General features: G+C 42.9%; 1 protein-coding gene across 1 annotated transcript; it reads right to left on the reverse strand.

The window, feature by feature from the left end:
• Positions 1–3020: 3020 nt before the first annotated feature.
• On the reverse strand, positions 3021–19638 carry LOC133378734 (butyrophilin subfamily 2 member A2-like). The gene is made up of 2 exons (XM_061613360.1): positions 19584–19638; positions 3021–4097 (listed from the first exon to the last, which is right to left on the reverse strand). The coding sequence occupies exons 1-2, from the start codon at positions 19636–19638 to the stop codon at positions 3445–3447; spliced, it is 708 nt and encodes a 235-aa protein (XP_061469344.1). The 3' UTR covers positions 3021–3444.
• Positions 19639–21450: the final 1812 nt, after the last annotated feature.

Raw genomic sequence — 21450 nt, forward strand, 5'->3', positions numbered from 1 at the left:
TTATTTTTGTTTTGCTTTGTTTTCGTGGTTTTAAAAATGGCAATCAAGAAAGTGGCTGAGAATCTGGAAGTAATTATGTTTCAGAAAATAATGGATGAGATTGAGATAACGAAACAAACCCTGCGACAGGGCAGTAAGGAGCTGAAAATTGAACTGAGCAAAATGACGCAGGAGTTTAAAGAAATAGGGGATCCTGTGAGAGAGGAGAATGAGATCAGAGATGAGAAAAGAAAAAATAAAGGGAAGATACAAGCCCTGGAGATTGGAACAAATGTGGAATTGGAAAAAGATCTGGAGTTTATGGATTTTAGAAATAAAATCTACTGTTTGGAATTTAACGTTATCTCTGAAGAAATTAATGAAGATATTAGAGATAAAGTTATCAATGGCTTGGATAATCTTCTGGACTGGAATGATGTGATGGAGCTTGATATAGAGAAAATCTATGGAATTAACTGCAGCCATGTGACAATGGAAAAACTCTTAAGAGATGAGCCAGTGTATTTTGTAAAAAAGAAGAACACAGATATGACTTTACAACAGTATTTCAGCAACTTATTCAGAATGGATGGCAAGAAAATATTTGGGATAGAGGAAATTCCCATCAGACTCTTATTATATGACTATGGCTACAACAGCAAGATTATTATGGAATACTGATAATGGAAGATTGGACACTGAAATTACTGGACTTAACAGGACTATTGAAGATGGAAGATGGAACTAATAGGGATAATGGAATAATGGCTATTGAAATTATTGGACCTAACAGATTCTGATGAGATGGATTAATCGAAATGTTTATTTGGACTATGGTTATGACAATAAGATTATTATAATTATTAATGAGATGGATTAATTGACATGTTTATTTGGAGAAAAATTGATAGATACATTTCTTAAAGAATTGAAACCTCTCTGACTTTTTGTGGAAAGAATAAAGTAATGTTTATGAGATCTGATGATTAATTAAGATAACTACTGGAGGAAAGTGATTTTATAATATGATTTAAGAGACAGGATTGTTATATATTGTAGACCTATAACTGATTTGATATGTGACAAATGGGAAGTCAACATTTTATTTTTTTTTGTTTAATCATTTTTGTTTTGTTTTGTTTTTTGTCTTTGAATGTTTTATGATTTTGTTTTCTATGTTTTATGAAAATTTGAATAAAAATTATTGTAAAAAAAAAAAAAAGAATCTGAACTGAGCTGCGAAGAAATGAAACCAGGCGGGCAGAGCTGTGTGTTGGGGAATCAAGACAGCTTGGACTAGACAAAGGGGGACTCTGTCACAACAAGGCTGCACATTTTGACTAATCTTGAAAGGCACAACAGATTTTGTACAGTTAATGTGTTTAAAAGGAAGGCAAAGCTGCTTTGGGGATGGATCCAAAAGTAGCAAATGAAGTCTTCCAGCTGGCAGCTTCTTTCCCCACAAGGGGCTTTTCTGTGGTCCAAGAAGCCCAGCCTAGCATAGCCAAGCAGCTCCATTAAAGGTCGGGTCTGTGTGCACTGTGCTTTAAACAAAACAAACAAACAAAAAAATCAAGATGTAGTGCCAATTCCATGCCAAGAAAAGCTAGATTCTGCAACCTTAAAAATTATGAAAATTCAGAAACTTGGGATAGATTTGTTCTTCTGCATAATTTATTTGACTTCTGGCACTGATGGACAGGGGCACAGAGGCACCTTAGAAGGCAGTGGAACTCTACTCTTGACCCTGGAGACCTTCATTAGCCCTCCTACCTGTCCTGCCACCATCTTCTGAAATTTCATTCTTAAGCACTGCCTGGAACAATTTCCAGACTATCTAAGGAACAGAAACGTGCCTTTGGGGGGGGGAAAAAAGAGGCTCTTAACGGTGCTGAAATTTCCACCTAGATCCTAGCAAGGTCCAGCAAAGCTGTGGTGGAAGGAAGAGGTTCCTCTTTTCCATATGGATGGCAGTGGTGCTGCTGGTAGCCTGATGGGCACAGCAAAGGCTCAGTCACTTTACCTGCTTGCTAATGTGGGTCACCAAAGGGCCATAGCTCTGCACTGGAATAGCACACACACTACATGCTACAGGGCCCAGGTTCAGCGCAGAAAATACAGAGCTAGATAGGCCAGTGGTCTGACTGGTATAGAGCAGCTTCTTGTGTTCCTATGATATCATCCGCTCATGTTGGTGGTGGCAGAGATGTCAGAGAATTCCGACGAAAACAAAAATGGGAGAGGAAATTGCCCGTGTTCACTTATTTGTCTCATGGGAAGGGCTGTAGCTCAGTGGTAGAGCATCTGCTTTGCATGCAGAAAGTCTCAAGTTCTATCCCTAGCATCTCCAGGTAGGGCTGGGATGGAGAGACTGCCTGAAACCCTGGAGGGCTGCTGCCAGTCAGTGTAGACAATACTGAGGTGAATGGACTAATGGTTTGACTTGGTATAAGGCAGCTTCCTATGTTCAGAATGGAAATCAATCCAGTGAATGCAATCTGTTGTTATTGTTTTCGATCTGCAAATGATATGTAATTGATTACCTCCCCCCTCAACCACATATGCATTGTGTTTTATTTATTTATTTATTTATTATTTAATTTATATCCCGCCCTTCCTCCCAGCAGGAGCCCAGGGCGGCAGACAAAGTGCTATGAGTAAAGATGATGGGCAGCGGCTGTCCCACTAACCCCTTGACATCTGCAAAGGGACGGTGACACGTGAGGGCATCTGCTCAAATATAGGCACTCTGGAATCAGGACCCCAGTTGCACAATTGTTCCCATTGCATGGAATGCCTTTTTACATGTGAGCAGCTTGGAGCTCTACTTTTGCAGATATTGAAGGAGAGCAGTGGGAGGCTCATTTATGGGGTGCAGGGAGTTATAGATTCTTTCATAAGTAGATAAAGATGGAAATAGAATCAGTGTAAAAAACCCAAAACAAGCAGGGCTAGAAACTTCATTGCAATATAATCATGTCCTCCCCCCCCCAAAAAAAAAGTTTAAAAGATAAGGGCCACTTTTCCCCTGTTTAAGGTTTACATCTGTTCTTCAGGCAGGGCTTTAAGTGCCTTTAAAAGTCTCATGAGTCATCATGACAGGTAAAAATCAAAAGATAGAGATGCAGTGATGGCAATGCCTGAACCTGTTGATTTCTCTCTCTCTGGCAGGTATTGGATCAATACCCCAAATTTATCAATGTACTGTTGCATCTTTTTAACTTCTTGGGATAGAACAAACAATTATTTCAAGGTACAACTAAAGGTATTCTCTAACCCTGCATTTATTTATTTATTTATTTTTGCAGGTGGAAGATTCTAATATCTGGAAATCCCACTTGAAAACCATTTGAGGCTATCTAGCCCTTTGACTGGCCCTTCTGCAACCACAGAGAAAGTTCTAGAATGTCACCTCCTCTCAGAGCGGTGGGACTAGGGCTGGTGGTGCTTCTCCCCTCACAAGATTCAGCACTTCAGATTGACTTCCAACCCCAAATGGAAAAAGGGGCGGATTTTCTCCCCAGAGAATGATCCTGAATAGAAAGTGAAGATAAATCTGTTGGTATCAGCATCAAGAAATTCCACCAGACCCCCTTCGTAATCCACGGCCACCCGAATTTTCTTGAGCTGTTGCCTCATAGCCAATGTTATTGGCTCAGGGCAGTTCAAAGCCATGAGTTCAAAAGGTGAAGAGTCACCAAACTGCTTCTTCAGAGCCCATATTCCCTCATTAGGATTAAGTCTGAATGGACCCTTCCTCCTGACAGAGTCTTTTGCAGCACCCACAGCCCACATAGCCTTCTCTACCATCTCAATCTCCACATCCCACCAATGTCTTCCTGAAGTGAATCCCTCACGGCCCAGCACAAAGGGCATACTGTCGAATCTCTCTGGGTTGTCAGGCAGGTCCTGCTTCTTTTCTGCCCTTCTCATGCTCTTCAGGTCTTCAGACAGAAAGAGTTTTGGGGATGCTGTGTCTGGATCCAGAGTCACACTCACTCTGCTCAGGGCTTGCTTCAGAGAATCTTTGTTCAGAGCTTGGTCCAGAGATTCTTGATAGTTCTCCAAAGCCTTTTCTAAAGTGGAGTTTTCAACAGATACAATTCTGAATATCTCTTCTTGTTGTATTGAAATGAAATTAAATGGGTGGAATAACATAATGACAACATAATTTACATAATTAATTGTGTAAATTACATAATTTCACTACAGCAGATAGCAAGACAAATAACATAGTTTTTGGCGGAAGGCAAGCTGCAGTGGAATGGAAGCAGTGCTGCATGCAACAAATATAGGGCAGAATAGAAAACAATGCCTTCTTTTATCTCTAATGGTGCATGTGGGGGGGGGGAGGCAGAATGTGTGAGATGTTGCACAGAGGGAGCTTCCCTGCAGAGGGGTCAGAAGCTGAGCAGTTCTTAGTGAAGACAAGATCAAGCAAGTTTCCAAGGGGGATCCAGTTCAAAGGCAGAAATCAAAGGAGACAGTTAGGAAGAGCAGGCAAAAGGGAGTTGGGTCAGGGAGATTACCAACATGAATATTAAAATTGCTAAGGTGCACAGTGAGATGTTGTCAGGGAAGTAGAAGGCAAGCCAACCACTATGGTCTAAGTTGAACATTGATGAGAACAAGAGACCAATACAGAACAGCAACACAGATGTGCAAAGGGAAATAGAATTACATATAGAATGAATTACAAAAGCTGAGAAGGAGTGGAAGGGGGATGAAAGGCTGGAACTGGCAGCAATTGAAAAGAAGACCAGCACAACTACTGATGTCATTCAGGGGAAGGGTGTAGGAGAAGGACGAGGAACATCCAAAGGAGAATGTGGCAATAGTGGCAATATTGGGGGGGTGAGCAATGTTTTGGTGAGGGCAAGTACATGGAGGAAGCAAGAGAGGAAAAGATCATGGGCACAGGGTGATGGCTTTCTGGGTGGGGTGGGGGGTAGATTTTCCAAAAATAGCAAGAGAAGAGAAAAGGAGGGGGAGGCAGTGAAAGTGGATGAGATTTGGAAAGAGAAGGCACATAGATGCTGGGTTGGAAGAAGAAACCACCAGTAGCCTGGGAAGCCCCAAGGAGTAAGAAGAGACTCCATGAAAGGAAAGGAACATAACTTAACAAAGTGGTGGGAGTCCTGGACTTCCCAGGAGGATTCCTCCGCCTGTGCTGCCTCTGAGACGGGCTCCCGTCTTGGATGAAACTTATCCAGTTTTAAATTCAGTCAGAAGGGTTTTTTCTGACTGGGGATGATTTCTTCCGGATAAGGAAGAAGCGTGAGATCTGCCACATAGTTTTGTTTTGATTGTTGGAGCCTGGAATTCGTCAGAATTGCCTGTCTTCCAGCAGTTCAGACAGAGCGAGGATTTTATGCTAGCTCAGCTGGATAAGTGACCCGTTTTTTTTTAACGGACTAGCAGGCAAACCTCCTGTCTACATTTATCATTTTCTTACCTATATAGCTAAAGAGATTTGTCAAAGTAACAGCAATTAAGATAACCTAGATGAGGTAAGACTTTCCTTCTTTATTTACGGAACTAAGGGGGAAGAAAATATAAATAGCTTATCTTTTTTTTTTTTATTGCAAAAAGCTGACATGGAAAATTGCATTTTAAAGATTACAACGGATGAGAGCTTTCTGATTGGGAGAGATAAGAAATCTTTTTGATTTACAAGACTTTTGTGTAATATATATAAGGGACTATTTTTTCTGATCTACTTTTTTGTTGTTGTTGTTGACGAATCTGCTCATTCTCTCTGCTACTAGTTATTTGAACGCTGTGAACTAAAAGCTGTTTTTGCACTTCTGGACATTTAAGAGATAAGGACTGTCTAGTGTGTGACGTTAGTTGGTTGGAAAGATTAACTCCTTTGTAACTGGATAAAGAAATAAACTGCTCTTTGCTTGGGACATTGAAAATTGAAGGAGTTTTGTTCTTTTGGTTTTAAGAATGGCAATTAAGAAGATCATGGATGTACAAGAAGGGACTTTATTTCTAGACATGCTTCAGAAAATAATGGATGGGATTAACTCAATAAAACAAGAACTGAGAAATAATAGACAAGCGTGGAGAACTGAATTTCATGAAATGAGACAGGAGCTGAAAGAAACTCAGGATTCTGTGAGAAAGGAGAATAAAGATAGATCTGGAAAACAAAAAAAGGATGAAAGAGAAATTAAAGGCAAGGTTCAATCTATGGAGATTGGCTTAAATATGGACATGAAAAAAGATTTGGATTTCCTGGTTGTGACGGATCCTGGAGATAAATATTACAGTTTGGAATACAGCGCTGTCTCTGAAGGAATTGAAGAGATTGGAGATAAAGATATTATCGGTTCAAAAAAATTCCTGGACTGGAAGGATTTGATGGAACTTGAAATGGAGAAAGTTAATAGAATTAATCCCTGTTTTGTGTCAATGGAAAAACCTTCAAGAAATGTACTAGTGTATCATGTGGAAAAGAGGAGCAGAGATGCAGCTTTGAAACAATACTTCAGTGTTACGTTTGGATTTGATGGTAAGAAAATATCTGTGATGGAGGAAATTCCTATCAGACTTTTATTATATGACTATGACAGCAAGATTTTTGGGTGCGTAAAGATGGAAGATGGACCCAATATGGATAATGACAGAAGAGCGATTTGAAACTACTGGACTCAGTAGATTTGATGAGTTGGATTAATTGACATGTTTATTTAGAAAAAAATATTGATTGACATATATCTCAAGGATTGGAAACTTCTCTTTGACTTTTTGTGGAAGATTAAAATGATATGATGTTAATGAGATTTGAAACCAACTAAGATAACTGCTGGAGGAAGGTGATTTTATAATCTATTAAGAGATAGGTCTGTTATATATTATAGATTTATAGTTGAATTATAGTGTTTTGAAATTACTGGATTTAGTAGATTTGATGAGCTGGATTAATTGGCATGTTTATTTAGAAAAAAAATTGATTGATATATATCTCAAGGATTGGAAACTTCTCTTTGACTTTTTGTGGAATATTAAAATGATATGATGTTAATGAGATTTGAAACCAACTAAGATAACCGCTGGAGGAAGGTGATTTTATAATCTATTAAGAGATAGGTTTGTTATATATTATAGATTTATAGCTGAACTATGACAAATCGGAAGTCAATATTTTTATATATATGTATTTTTTTTGTATTGTATTAGTTATTGATTTGTGTTGTTTTCTTTTTGTATTATTTTGGTTTTGAAAATTAGAATAAAAATTAATTGAAAAAAAAAAGTGGTGGGAGTCCTAAGGGGCAGTCTTCTTGTCAATCTGCAGATGGTAGATGGAAAGCTAACTCATTCATTGTGGCTATCAGCCTGGCTTGCTGCTGAGTTCTTCAAAGCATCACTCCTTCCCTCCCCCCTCCCTTCCCCTTTATTGCAATAAGGATAAACTCTTGGGTGTTTTTACTGCACACACTTGATTCTATAAGCTCGTGGGTTAAGTGTTATGTAGTTGGTCCCGGCTTTTAGGAATGTGGTATAGAGTTGTAAATACATTTATTTTCTCATTTCAGAGTGACTGAGAGCCAGGCCATTCCAGCCAAAGGAGGCAAAAGAGGAGGATATTACAGCTGCCTGTCACCCTCCTGGAGAATGATAGCCCTTGTCAATCATTCCCTATAATCATGGAAGAGCTGGGCGACTGGCAAAACTCATCTCAATCTAATTCCCTCTAATACTGCTTCTCGGACGAAAAGATTGGAGGGCCTGTTGTTGTGCTGCGTTAAGTGGAAAAACCAGGGCTCAGTCCCTTAAACAAATACGTGATGATGCACAGATAAAGCAGTACCAAACTCAGAACTAACCGATCTATACATTCACACAGCATTTAACATGGAAGGAAAGGGGCATGAGTTAAGGAAGCTGGGCTTTAGGCCAGAGAGGGTGCATGTTGCTGAAATGTTCCTTTGAGCCTCTCTCTCTCTCTCTCTCTCTCTCTCTCTCTATCTATCTTGCTGTCTGTGTCTCATGTGAATGCTGTTCATCTGGGAAAGAAAAAGAGCCGATTTGAAACTGAGTGTAGATCAGCAATTAAAGTTACAGAGTTAAAAAGTACAACATAAACTCTAGCAGCCGACTAAATGTAAATGTACTGCCTTGAAGTCAATTCTGATTTATGGCGACCCTATGAATAGGGTTTTCATGAGGCTGAGAGGCAGTGACTGGCCCAAGGTCACCCAGTGAGCTTCATGGATATGTGGGGATTCGAACCCTGGTCTCCCAGGCCATAGTCCAACACCTTAACCACTACACCACACTGGCTAATATCCCTAAAATGCACAGCCAAATACAGGCCTGAGCTTGGCACCAAAAGGTCAAAAATGTCAGCACCTGGTGTACTGTCAGAGGGAAAGTATTCCATAATCCAGATGCATCTCTGGATTCCAGCTCCCATCATCCCTGACTACTGGACATACTGACCAGGGCTGATGGGAGTTGGAGTCCAACAACATCTGGAGGGCAGCAGGTTGCCTTCCCACTTGACAATACCATCAGCCTTCTACTGCTAAGAAGGGAGCTCTGTTTTCTCCTTCTTCCATCAGCAAGATGGCAATAGAAGTCCTCCCTCACATAGGAAGAATAGGATAAGGTTATCAAGGTGAGGTTTTTGAAGAAGCATCCAACAAGGTAGCAAGAAACTGGTGAACAGGTGAGATCAGGAAAGTAACGCATAATGTATAGAGCCACTACAACTAGCCTTGGTACTTCTAGGATTAGAGGGAGCAGCTTCCAGGTCTCAGGGCAGAGGATTCCAGGCAGGCTGCAGGACCACAGCTTCTCATTTTCAGAAGCAGAGCATTGGAAGAGGACCGTAGTTCAGTGCTTGAACACATGCTTTGCATCCAGGTCCCAGGTTCAATCCCTGGCATCTCCAGTTCAAAGGATCAAGATGGAAGAGATCTCTGCTAGAGAACCACTGCCGGTCAGAGTAGACAATAATTGGCCAGATGGACAAATAGTCTGACCTTGGTAAAAGGCAGCATCCTGTGAATATTTGAACTGCCTTGTGCTGCAATCCTGTGCACTCTTACTTGCGACTGAAACCCATGGAACTTACTCTCTTGGGTAAACATGCCATGGGATTATGGCTGCTCATCCCCCATCCTGTTCTGGACATAGTAGATTCTGGCGTGCCAAAAGTCTTCTTCAGATGTTCCAAGCATGTGAGGAGGGGAGCAGGTTCATAGAATGCCCAACCTGTTTTCACTAGATTATGTGTACAGCTCCCATGTGTATAAGTGTTTTCACGTATGATATATAATGCACCATTGGAAACCCTGAAAAATCAGGGCTGTCATTTGCATGGATGAAGCTGTGTGCATACAGTTTGTAGTCGCAAAGGAACTGTACACACCATCTAGTAAGCATATGTTGGTCTAAAGCCATGAGCCACCCTCTCTCACCCACGCCCGCATGTGCTCGGAACATCTGAAGAACCCTAATAAAGAGGAACAAAGGCAGTTATGTATAGCCTGTGAAATAGCTATAACTTTGGACTGAAGGTTCTGATGCTGAAGGCTTGGGGGGGGGAAGACCACTGAACTCCTCCCCACCATCATCCATCGACTCCCAAGTCCCCCAAAGCCAACGCCAACATAATGTTATTTATTTGTGCTTAGAAATTCTAGATGGCTTTTCATCTAATGGATTGGATTAAAAATACAGTAAAATAAAAGCAACATAAGGATCTTCAAACAATCAGGCTGAGACTTCTTTGATAAGCCAAGGTACCCCCTTACACGCTACACACTTGTACACACACTTTGACCAGCTTGCTGGATAAGTCCATATTTGCATATGTCCTCGTTGCTCTCAAAGAGGGAACTAAAGCTAGCTACAATCTTCCAAAGGAATATGATATTATGCAAAACTGGAACAATCTCAAATGTGATTAGCAGCAAACACACCTCCTTGACTGCATTCCTACACGAATGAGTTCACACAGGCTTTGAGACCCACCATCTGCAGCTTCCATCCACCCAGGGAGTCAATTGTTCTTGGGGAATTTGGTTTGATAATTGAATTCCCCTTTTCTCTTGCCATTTAACAGATCAACTACTATACTTTGAGCTGCTATTTGTGGCATCTCCCAGATCCTTTTTTTTTCCTTGTGTATTTTTGAAGTCTCTGCTAATTTGATTTCTTTGCTTCATCCTGCACTTTGGCTGTCTTTCCAGTCTTTATTAAATGGCAGCAGGGGAAGTGAACGCTGACAGAGGGGCGTGTGTATTTGCATGTGCGCTTATAGCAATCATCTCCCCTGTATGAAATTGGATTCCTTCTGCATTCATGCTTATTAAATTACACCCGGTGGAAGAAAACACATTAGTCTGCAAAAAAGAAAAGAAAAAGATAATACTTGGAGGTTACTTTTAACACCTGCCTCTCGGGACACTTTTAGAAGTCTTCTGTGAAGGCCACATTATACTGACCCGCCCCACCCCCCAAAAAATTAATTCTTTTGGAGGAGTGACTTAGTTACACACTGCTCTTGACAGTGTTATTCCATTCATTTCATGGAAGGTAGAAGCTGCATTTCTTCCTGGTGAGCTCATGTTATGTCTGTACCATCACTAACTAACGCATTGTTTGCTATATCAAGGAAAATGTTTTCTATAAGAAGGAAAAGTGCACAATTGCTCATTCTTCTTGCTTTTTTATTAGGGCTACGTGACATTTCTCCACAGAGATAATCTTTGCATAAGGAAAACTGTACAAAAAACTGTGCATGTACACTGGCAGATGTGAAGAATGTGCACATTCTTATTTTGCCATAGTTACATAGGTTGGGAAGCCTCTGTGAGCAAAATCAAACATGCACATTCTATACAACATGATGGCATAGAACTAGCCCTCAATTTCTTTCCCCCTTCCAAGATCCTGTTGTTGTTTTAGGAAGATTTATATAATCATCATCACATATTTTCATCAGGAGAATAAAAAACTGAGAGACCAAGAAGGGACAAGTGGTCATGAAATAGCAGTGAGGAACTCTGAACTTCTTCAGCCAGGCTGACTACCAGTAAAGTGATGTTACATATAAATAAACGTTTCATATACCAAGCATCCAGATTCAAATGCTGTGCTTCCTTACAATTCTGAGATATAACAAGCTTTGCAGCAACCAACATAAAGATAATTAAGTCCTTCAGGTGAAGGTTCACAGCTTGATCAAGAAAAATAGACAAAAGGCAAAGACCAGGATCATAAGGAACATCAACAAGTAAAATAGCCCCCATTTCTCATAAGACCGACTCCCAGAAACTCTTCACAACAGGGCAAGACTGCCATAAATGGAAATAGGTACCTCTCCCCCTACAATCCGGAGGTTACTGATGCCTAGACTACTGTAGCTATCCCAATCCAGTAACAACCAAAGCAATCACGCCAACCAAATTTGGCAGAAGGCACTCCTAGCCACTGAAGCCACCAGGACCTCTAGTGACAAAGATGGATCTAGGAGCATCCCCAGATTATTCATCTGCTCCTTCATAGAGAGTGCAACCCCTCCAGGACAGGCAACTTACCTATTTCCGAGACCAGCCTTTCCCAACTAGTGGGCCACCAGATGTTGTTGGACCACAATTCCCATCTTTCCTGACCACTGGCAATGCTGGCTGAGGCTGATGGGAGTTGTGGTCCAACAACATCTGGTGGCCCACTAGTTGGGAAAGGCTGTCCTAGACCAACAGAATTTCTATCTTCCCAGGATTTAAGCTCAGTTTATTGGCCCTCGTCCAACCCACCATTGTGCTCAGGCACCAGTCTAGTTCCTGCATGGCCACACCAGATTCAGATATTTTAGAGAAACAGAGTTGGGTGTCATCAGTGTACTTAGGACATTATGCTCCAAATTCCCTAATAACCACTGTCAAAATAATAATAATAATAAAATTTAATTTATGTGTCGCCTATCTGGCAGTGGCCACTCTAGGCGACGTACATACAATAAATTACAACAAAATAGAATACAAAAATACAGTGTAACAGTATAAATTATGCTAACAAACAATATATGGTAGGCAGTATTTAAATCATAAGGACATTAAACCTCCCCAGAAGTCCCAAAAGCCTGTTGGAAAAGCCAGGTCTTTAAGGCCTTGCGGAACATATTCAGGGAAGAGACGTGCCGAAGATCTTGTGGAAGGGAGTTCCAGAGGGTGGGGGCCGCCACTGAGAAGGCCCTCTGTCTAGTTCCCGCCAATCTAGCTGCTTTGGTTGGAGGGATTGAGAGAAGGCCTTGAGTGGCCGATCTTGTCAGGCGCCATAATTAATTGGTGGCGTTGTAGGCGCTCCTTTAGATAAACTGGGCCGAGACCGTATAGGGTCTTCACATAGATGTTAACCAGTCCTGGAGAGGAGACTCAGGAACAACTGTGTCTACAGCCCTTTGCGTCTCGCCATTCCGCAGTGTGACAAGGGCTTTGACAGGATCACCAGCTCTGTCCACAAGAAAATCATCAGAATGATGCTTCTGAGAAAGACTTGCAGAACAACCCTAAGTAGGCTTACTCAGAATTCCCCATTGATTTCAGTGAGGTTTAGTTCCTGACTGGCATGTATAAGATTGCAACCTAGAAGTCTGTGGGAGGAAATACAACCTTTGAATTACATGGTTGAGATGCTTTGTCCCTTTACCGCAAGTGTGGGGAGCCTTTGGCCCTCTAGATGTTGCTGAACTACAGCTCCTATCATCCCTGGCCACTGCCATGTTTGTTGGGACTGATGGGACTTGTAGTTCAGCACCATCTAAAGGGCCAAATGTTCCCCACTCCTCTGTTACTGATTGATTCCTCCAGCATCAGCAGGGAATGGTAAGAGTTAACACAGCAGTTATGGCTGTGTTGCTATGCATTCTTTAAATTTCTGCTTGCTCCTTAACTTGATAGCTGCTTGGCACTGACTCTTACAATTTTGTGCCAAAATCAATCACTTTGCAATGGGGTCCGCTAGTGCTGCCTGCAGCACATCAAATGCCATTGGGAGCTCAGTGTCCTCTCTTTGTGAGCTAAAGTCACAACCACTTGTGTGACTCCTCTGCTTTTCTATTTTACCCAAAGCCACAAGGGAAGGAAGACTCCTTCTTGAAGCTGCCCTTGTGGCTGCCCTTGTGATACAGCTATCCCTTTATGTCCACCAGAGGTCACCATTGTGCTAAGAGTCATTTAGAGGTTTTAAGATTATTGGCACTCTTCCCAACATAATTTGTTGGAAAATTATATCGTGCACCTTATGGAAATTGTGTAATTGGGGAACATTTTGAATGACTCCAAGGCTCCGTGGGCTTCTCTGGCCAATTAGAAATGTTCTTTGAACATCTCTAATCTTTGAAATGTTTTGCAGCCAGGCACAGTATTCACACGGAATCATGGAGATGGCCCTCAGGAGGCTGAAGAGTGTTCACTTTGGGAAATATTGTGGATGGTGTGGATGCAATAGCGGCAGAGAAGAAAGACCCCTTTGTTGCCATCACCAGGTATCCTGCCCCTGTGAAGGCCAGTAGGAACAATAAGCACAGTCTTACTCAGGTAGTGATCCATCCATGACAACAGGAATAAAGCTGGAACACCTACCCACCTGTACTTGCTCAGAATAAAATATCAAATAGAGAGGGTGACTAGCAATATGAGTCAGGCCAGACACACAGTGTGGTTGCCACAAAACCCATGTACTTCTGAGCAGTATCTGTTAAGATGGTGTCAGTGAAGAAATTGAAGTACTCCCAGTATGAAAAGCTGGGAGACATCAGGCACATCCAGACCATCCCTGCCAGCGCAACCAGAGAGTCTGTTAAGCAGCAGGGTGGTCAGTACTCCAACAAAACCCCTGTGCTGGCTGAACCAGATCCACACCTAATATGAACCATATCTGGCATAGGAAGTGATGGGAAAAAATATTGGAATCCATTTTAGTTTTAGATTTGAACTAGAAGCCATTTCCCCAAGGCAGACAAGTCATGCAGACAGTGAGCAGCTGAAAACAGAATGACTGTGAGAAAGCCATATGGGGGAAAGTTGTAATGGTCAAAAGGATATATTTGTCTTCAATGTGGTCAGATAAAGGGAAAGGTTGAAACGGTCAACAAGATACATCTGTTTGGAAAGGAAATAATTGCTGAATTAGCATTGTTTGAAGCTGCTGAGTCTGCCTTGCCATATCCTGTCATGCTTACGTCAAACTTGTTTATTCAACCCTATAAATATAAGAATCCTGTCTGGGAGGAGCAGAGGGCTTCATTTTTGTTGTGCCTTGCACTCTGTAGATTCTCTCTTGTAGCAATAATAAACTCATCAACCACAGTTTTGAAGTGGTCTGTAAGTTTCCACAACAGAAATTGATGTCTCGAACAGGATCTCTTACACAGTTGGGAGTCTTGGGGATCCCTGGTGGGGCCTCAGCAACAAGCCAGACATGCGCCAATAGGAGTAGGATCCCAGTTCAAAATCCATTGCTGGATGACTTATTGAGGTGACTGCTGGCCCTGGGACTTCTGACTGCAGTGAGTAGAATCTTTAGATTTCATGGGGGTTGGTGACTTTTTTAAAAAAAGTGTTTGTTTGCTAGTACTAACTCTGTGTTTGTACCTGTTTCTGAGTTACAAAAGCATATGCATTCAACACCACAGTCAGTCTCAATAGGAGAGCAGTCTTGTCTCAGTGTTGTTGCACTCATGTTCTTTGCCATCTCCTAGGGAGGGGAGCTTGGGGGATCCATTGGGCACCCCAAAGACTAGCCTGCCTGCTCCAGCCAAAGGGACATTGTGTCCTAGGCTGTAAAGTCTCAGATTATAGGGATCTCTTGTCTTCTCTAAAACTATCTGTCCATGTGCCTCCAATCAGGGCCAGGTCTCCTTTGAGGATCACCACCCTAACTGGAGATGACCCCACCCTTGTATTAAACCCATTCCCTTAAGAAGACTTTCCTTGTTCTGCCCCCTTTGACTGTTCTCTGGATCAAGTTTAGACACTACAATAGATAGGAGACAGCCTGTGAGAGAGAATGACTTCTTGTGTGAATGAAGGCGTGCAGGTGCAGATTGCTAGGCCCCCCGGCTGTTGACCAACGGTATCTCAAGAGCAAGGGCACGTCATGTGATTGAGTCTTTCCTATTTGTTATCCATCTTGTTGGGAGTGGGGAGTAGTATCCCCAAGCTCCCTAAGGGCACGCCAGTTGCATTTATGTATGACCACTATGGAAAGCGGTCTTGTAAATGGCTCAAGAAATAGGAAGGGTATACCCGAGGGCCACCCAAAAATCATTTTCCCTTGGAAGGCACATTTGACATTGGTATTCTAACCGCACTGTGTAATGTCTTGGAGGACAAGCACCCTAACCAAATATCCAAATGGTACCTATGGGATGATGAGGCTAACAAAAGGAAGCTAAAATCTTTGGTAGCTAGTCACAAGGACACTCAGGCAATGTTGCAAAAACAGCTTGAGGAATCTAAAGAAAAATTAAAATTGGCAGCACAAAAGTCTGATCTGAGGCCGTCTGTTCCCCCGCCCTACATGAGCTTATATCCCTCATTAAAATCTAAGCCAGCAGAAGATCTCCTGGATCCCTGGTCTCCTATGGCACCCATTGCTCCAGTCCAGCCACAAGATGTTCCAGGAGCAGCGGCACCCCTGACTCTGCCACCTTTCGCTCCAAACCAACTAGAAGTCAGCCAGATTCAACAGTTGTCACACCTGAAGACCCTGATTGGATAAATAGGGATCCCTATCACACCAGCAATCAGACTGATGGAGATGAGTATGAACCCTGTGCTATTCAAATGTCTCCTATGGGAATTATGCCAGAATTAGGAGTCATACCAATGGCCAGTATTTTAAAATGTTTACTCCCGCTCCTGCTGGACAGCCTTTAACCCAGGCTCCTATGAGACAGTATCCAAGCTCAGACCCAAATAATCCTCAGCCTGTGTCTGTCCAGGTTCCTTGGATACCAGGAGACTTAGCCCAAATGAAAGAGGATTTTCCCAAACTAAGAAAGGACCCACTCAAGGTCCAACAGAAGCTAAAGACTATTTTTGATGTGTATCAGCCCACATGGGCTGACATAAATCAACTGACCCATCTTTTTAGAAAGGTACAAGTCCAGCAATTTTTTTTCGAAAGCTGCATGGCCAAGAGGAGCACCCCCAGCAGAAATTAATGCTCCCAGAAATGCTATAATAGAAACAATCACAGAAGTAATCCCAGGAAAAGTAGACAGGACTAAAATTAATTCATGTAAACAATTGGCAAATGAACACCCGGGTGATTGTATGGAATGCTTAGAAGACACATTTGAGATATACTCTGGCATTAGAAATCCCTCTGAAACATCACCAGGAGCTGTGGCAGCAGCCTTTGTAAATGGACTCTTGCCTAAACTTTCAGAAAATTTGAAAAATACTGTGATCGGCTGGGAGAGCCAAAATTTGGGAGTCCTTTTGAATGCTGCTGTTCACTTTTATAATAAAGAGGTGCAACAGAAAACAGCAGCCGAATGCAAACTCATGACCCTTCAGACAAAACATTTTGAAGGCAAAGAGTAAGAAATAACTAAGAAGAGAGATGAATGTATTTTTCACCCTGGTCCCAGGAATCCAACTGGCCCCAGTCTGTCCAAACCTAATTACTCAGAACCAGTGCCAATATTGCAAAGAATTCAGCCACTGGAAGGACCAATGTGCCCAGTGGCCCAAACCCAATGTTATCAGACCCCCAAATTCTAACCCTAGAGCTCCACATTCCCACTAGGACAGCCAAGGAGATACTGCTTCTGCTGTTTGTCCACTTATCCCTGTCAATCCTGAAGGCCCCTGTGTTCAGCTGGTGGTGGAGGGCACATCCCTTCCCTTCCTTGTGAACACTGGAGCCACCTGCTCTTCATTCTAATCTTCTACCATTTCTCTACCTCCTTCCTCTGAGACTGTCTCTGTTGTTGGCATTTCTGGACAACCTGAAGTCCATGTGTGCTCAAAGCCTGTTTCTGTTACTTTAGGGCCTCTCACAGAATCCCATGCTTTCCTCCTGAGTCCCACCTTGCTCTGTAACCTCCTTGGTTATGAACTCCTATGTAAGGTCATCTGTTTTATTTTCTGCACCCCTGATGGTGTCTACTTGGAAGTCCCTGAACCTAAACTTTCTGAAACTATCATACATCTGGCTCTCTCTTCCTCTGACCCTTCCCCTTCAGAGGACTCTAACTCTGATATTCTGAATTCTGTCCCTGAAAGCTTATGGGCCACTCATGTTAATGAGGTTGGCTGTCTTCTAAGTGCCTCTCCTGTCTCAATCAAGGTGAAACAAGGACCACCTCCAGGTGTACCCCAATACCCTGTCTCACAGGAAGCTATTGAAGGTATTCTGCCAGTTATCCAATCTCTTTTGGATCAAGGCATTTGAATTCCAACCAGGTCTCCTTGTAACACTCCAATTCTTCCTGTCAAGAAACCTGGCATGTTCACACCTGAAGGCAAACCTATCTTTCGCTTTGTGCAAGACCTCAGAATTATTAGCCGCTATGTTATACTCCTTACCCCTGTTGATCTTTGTTCTGCCTTCTTTTCCACTCTGCCTTCTTTTCCACTCCTGTCCATCCAGATTCTCAATACCTTTTCACATTCAGTTTCCAGGGCCATCAGCTGACTTGGAATCACTTGCCTCAGGGATTCAGAGACAATCCTACTCTTTTCACCCAGATCCTAAAACAGGATCTGGACTCTTTGTCCTTTCATTCTGCCTCTATCCTTATTCAGTATGTTGATGATCTCCTTTTGTGTTCTGACTCCTTTGAGACTTCTAAAACTGACTCTATCTGTTGACTGCCTTGGCTCACCAGGGCCGCAAAGCCTCAGCTCCAACTCTGTCACACTATTGTCACTTACTTGAGTCACATCCTGTCCCATAATTCACTACTTCTGTCTCCTGAATGTATAATAATAATAATAATAATAAATTTTATTTTTCAGCCGCCTATCTGTCCGGGTTAGGGACACTCTAGGCGACGAACAACAAGAATAAAAACAATACATAGAGATCAACATAATCAAATGTTAAGCTAAAAAACCATTCATTAATTCAGTTGTAACATAAATTAATCTGTCCCAATCTTGTAGGCCTGCCTGAACAGCCAGGTCTTCAAGGCTCGGCGATAGCTGGACAGGGAGGGAGCATGTCTGAGATCGAAAGGGAGAGAGTTCCAGAGGGTGGGGGCCACAACAGAGAATGCCCTCTCTCTGGTCCGTACCAGCCTAGCTGTTCTCACCGGTGGGACTGAGAGAAGGTCTTGCGAGGCTGATCTCGTCAGGCGGCACAATCGGTGATTCTGTAGGCGTTCCTTCAGATATACTGGTATATCTGATACACAGTATCTGTGCTGTCCAACTTATACCCTGGCCCCAAACTAAAAAAGCAACTTTGCTCTTTTCTGGGCGCTGCTGGTTATTGTTACTCTTAGATTCCTGGCTTTGCAGCCCTAACTAAGCCCCTTCTTGCTCTGACTCATGATGCTTCACCTGATCCTATTGCCCTTGCATGGACAGATAACTATGAAAATGCTTTTCTGGCTGTTAAAACTGCATCAGCTTCTGCTTCTGCTCTGGGTCTCCCTAATTATTCTGCTCCTTTTGTTCTCTACTGCCATGAGCAAGATAGAACAGCTTCCAGAGTCTTAACTCAAACTCATGGAGACAGGCAACAGCCAGTTGCCTACTATTCTGCCCAGTTAGATACCGTTGCTCAGGGTTTTCAGCCCTGCCTTTGGGTTGTGGCAGCTGTTGCTCTGCTTGTAGAAAAATCTGCAGATCTAGTTCTCGGCTCACCTTTGTCTGTCTCTGTCCTTCACATGGTCCACTCTCTCCTAATGCAAGGCAAAACCGAACACCTTTCTAATTCTAGACTAACTATGAGAAAGCTTTGATTGCTCCTGCTCACATTGCTATAACCTATTGTAATACTCTTAATCCTGTTTCATTGTTCCCTACTGAGGGGGACCTTAATAAGCATGACTGCGCTTCTCTTGTGGACTGTCTGTTAACCCCGCAACCTGATCTATCTGCTACTCCCTGGCGAAACCCTGACTTGCAGTTCTGTACTGATGGCTCTTGCAAACTGGACTCACAAGGGGTGCTGTGTGCAGGCTATGCTATTGCTGATAATCATGGTGTAATTGAAGCCTTTTCTCTCCCTTCTGTACATTCTGCTCAAGTGGCTGAACTTGTGGCTTTAATATGTGCTTGCACCCTTGTACTGGTCAGTCTGTCAATATCTATACGGATTCAAGCTATGCCTTCAGTGTCTGTCATGATATCAGCATGATCTGGAAGCATAGAGGATTCATTACTTCTTCATGCTCTGCCATTTCTCATGGTCCCTTTATTAATTCTCTTTTGGATGCTATTCTTCTTCCCCACTCTGTGTCTATTATGCATTGTGCTGCCCATATTGGGAAAACTGACCCTATCAGCCTGGAAAATGCCCGAGCTGATCATGCTGTTCAAACTGCTGCACTGTCTGGCCTCTCGGCAACACTGGACATCCTTAATTGCCCTATGCTCCCCCATAATCCTGATTCCTACCTTTTTCACTTGGTCCATCTTCAGGACAAGGCACCAGAATCTGAAAAACAATCATGGCTTTCTAAAGGCTGTTTCCTTCATCCTGATTCCCTTTTGAAACTCCCAAGTGGCCATTTGGTGGCCCCATGAGCTCTCCTCCCTACACTCATGAAACTACCCACTCGGATGCTCATGTGATCAAAGGAGGGATGCATCGTGTTATTTCTGCTACCTGGTTTGCTGCAGGATTCTCTGTAACTGCAGCAGAATGGTGCAAGAAATGCCATATCTGTAGAATGTTTAACAGCATCCGTACACTCCCCCAACCAATCAGAAATATTCCATAAGCTTCCCAACCTTGGGAATGTCTCTAAATCAACTTTATCAGTCTCCTGGCCACCTGTGGAACTTATTCTTACATGCTTGTCATATTAAATGTATTCTCTTCCTAGACTGAAGCCTTCCCCTGCAAACACGCAGATGCCATCACTGTAGAAAAGAAATTGCTAACTTAAATTTTTCCACACTATGGTATCCCCTATCAGAAACTGACAGAGGAACACACTTTTGCAATGAAATCATAGAGCAGCTCTGCAAAGTGCTCAAAATTCACCATCATCTCTACTGCACTTATAGGTCACAGGCCTCAGGCCTTGTGGAGAGGAGGACTGATGAACTAAAAGACAAAAGTGCTAAAATATCTGTTGAAAATGGCCTCAAGTGGCCAGGTGTGCTGCCACTTGCTCTTACCCACATGAGAGCTGCAGCCCAAAGGAAACATGGACTGTCCCTACATGAAATCCTGTTTGGCCATCCCATGACCATGTCTTTCACCCCAAGGGCTGTAACTGAAGGATGACAGACCTCTTCAATATTGCATAAAACTAACCCAAATTTTCAGAACTCTGCATTCTCAAGTTAAACAGGCGCAGCCCCAATCCTCAGAAGCCATGTGCCATGGCCTCGTACCAGGAGACTGGGTCTAGGTAAAAAGCTTCAAGAGAAAGAACTTCCTTTCACCTAGAAAGACCAGTCCATTCCAGGTAATAGTTACCACCCCCTCTGCTGTGAAAGTGGAAGGAAAACCTGCTTAGATTTACACACCACAATGCACCCGCACCACAATGCTGAGACAAGAGGTAGGAGAGTCAACTCACCATTTCCCACTAGACATCAAGGCAGAGCTTGCAGAATGACAACCTGAAGATGCAATGCAATGCTCAGAGTGGGAAGCCTTGCTGCAAGATCCTGACTGCTATCCAGACACCCTTCCTGTTCCTGAAGACTACTTTCCTGAGCCAGAGGATGAGGAGCACAATCAACTGCGTTACCCAGGATTCCTGGAGGACGAGGAGGAAGCCCCTTCGGACCCCGTCCTAGAGGCAGAGGGGCTCAACTACCATACAAACTGCCTCATTTCTTCAAGTCAGAAATGGTATAATCTTAGGGCTCTAAAGCCCCAAACAGCTCCTAACAGACCAGCACCAAGTACAGAGGTAAGGACTGGCGGACTAAAAGGAGGCAGGCCACAATAAGGCCTGATTTACAGACTGGTTGCAAGCCTAGCGCTGACCAGCAATTTATGACTGGAATTCTTTTCCTTGTAAATAAACCTATATCTTTCTATATCTATGTGCCTGTGTAACCCATTTGGGTTACCCAGGACACCAGAGGACCCAGACAACCCCACTGGCCCCATTGATTCCCTGATCCAACTCTTTGGGACAGACCTTGCCAATCCTTGGGACCCAGTCCCATCCTCCTCTTGGCCATATTTTTGGTTCTTACATTAGCAGCCTTCCTTTGGTTTTGGTGCTGGGAGAAGTTCTGACAACAAAACTGAAGAGTTGCCTGCAGAGGCAAGCCAAATAATACTGGAAGATGGGGA

Source organism: Rhineura floridana, chromosome 3 (genome assembly GCF_030035675.1).
Source record: "Rhineura floridana isolate rRhiFlo1 chromosome 3, rRhiFlo1.hap2, whole genome shotgun sequence".
Lineage (NCBI taxonomy): Eukaryota > Metazoa > Chordata > Lepidosauria > Squamata > Rhineuridae > Rhineura > Rhineura floridana.

Coding starts and splice junctions, on each gene's coding strand:
- LOC133378734 (XM_061613360.1), bottom strand. CDS start 19,638: ATGATTGTTTTTCAGATTCTGGTGCCTTGTCCTGAAGATGGACCAAGT. Junction 4,098..19,583: donor AGATGGACCAAGTGAAAAAG/GTAGGAATCAGG, acceptor CAATACAACAAG/AAGAGATATTCAGAATTGTA.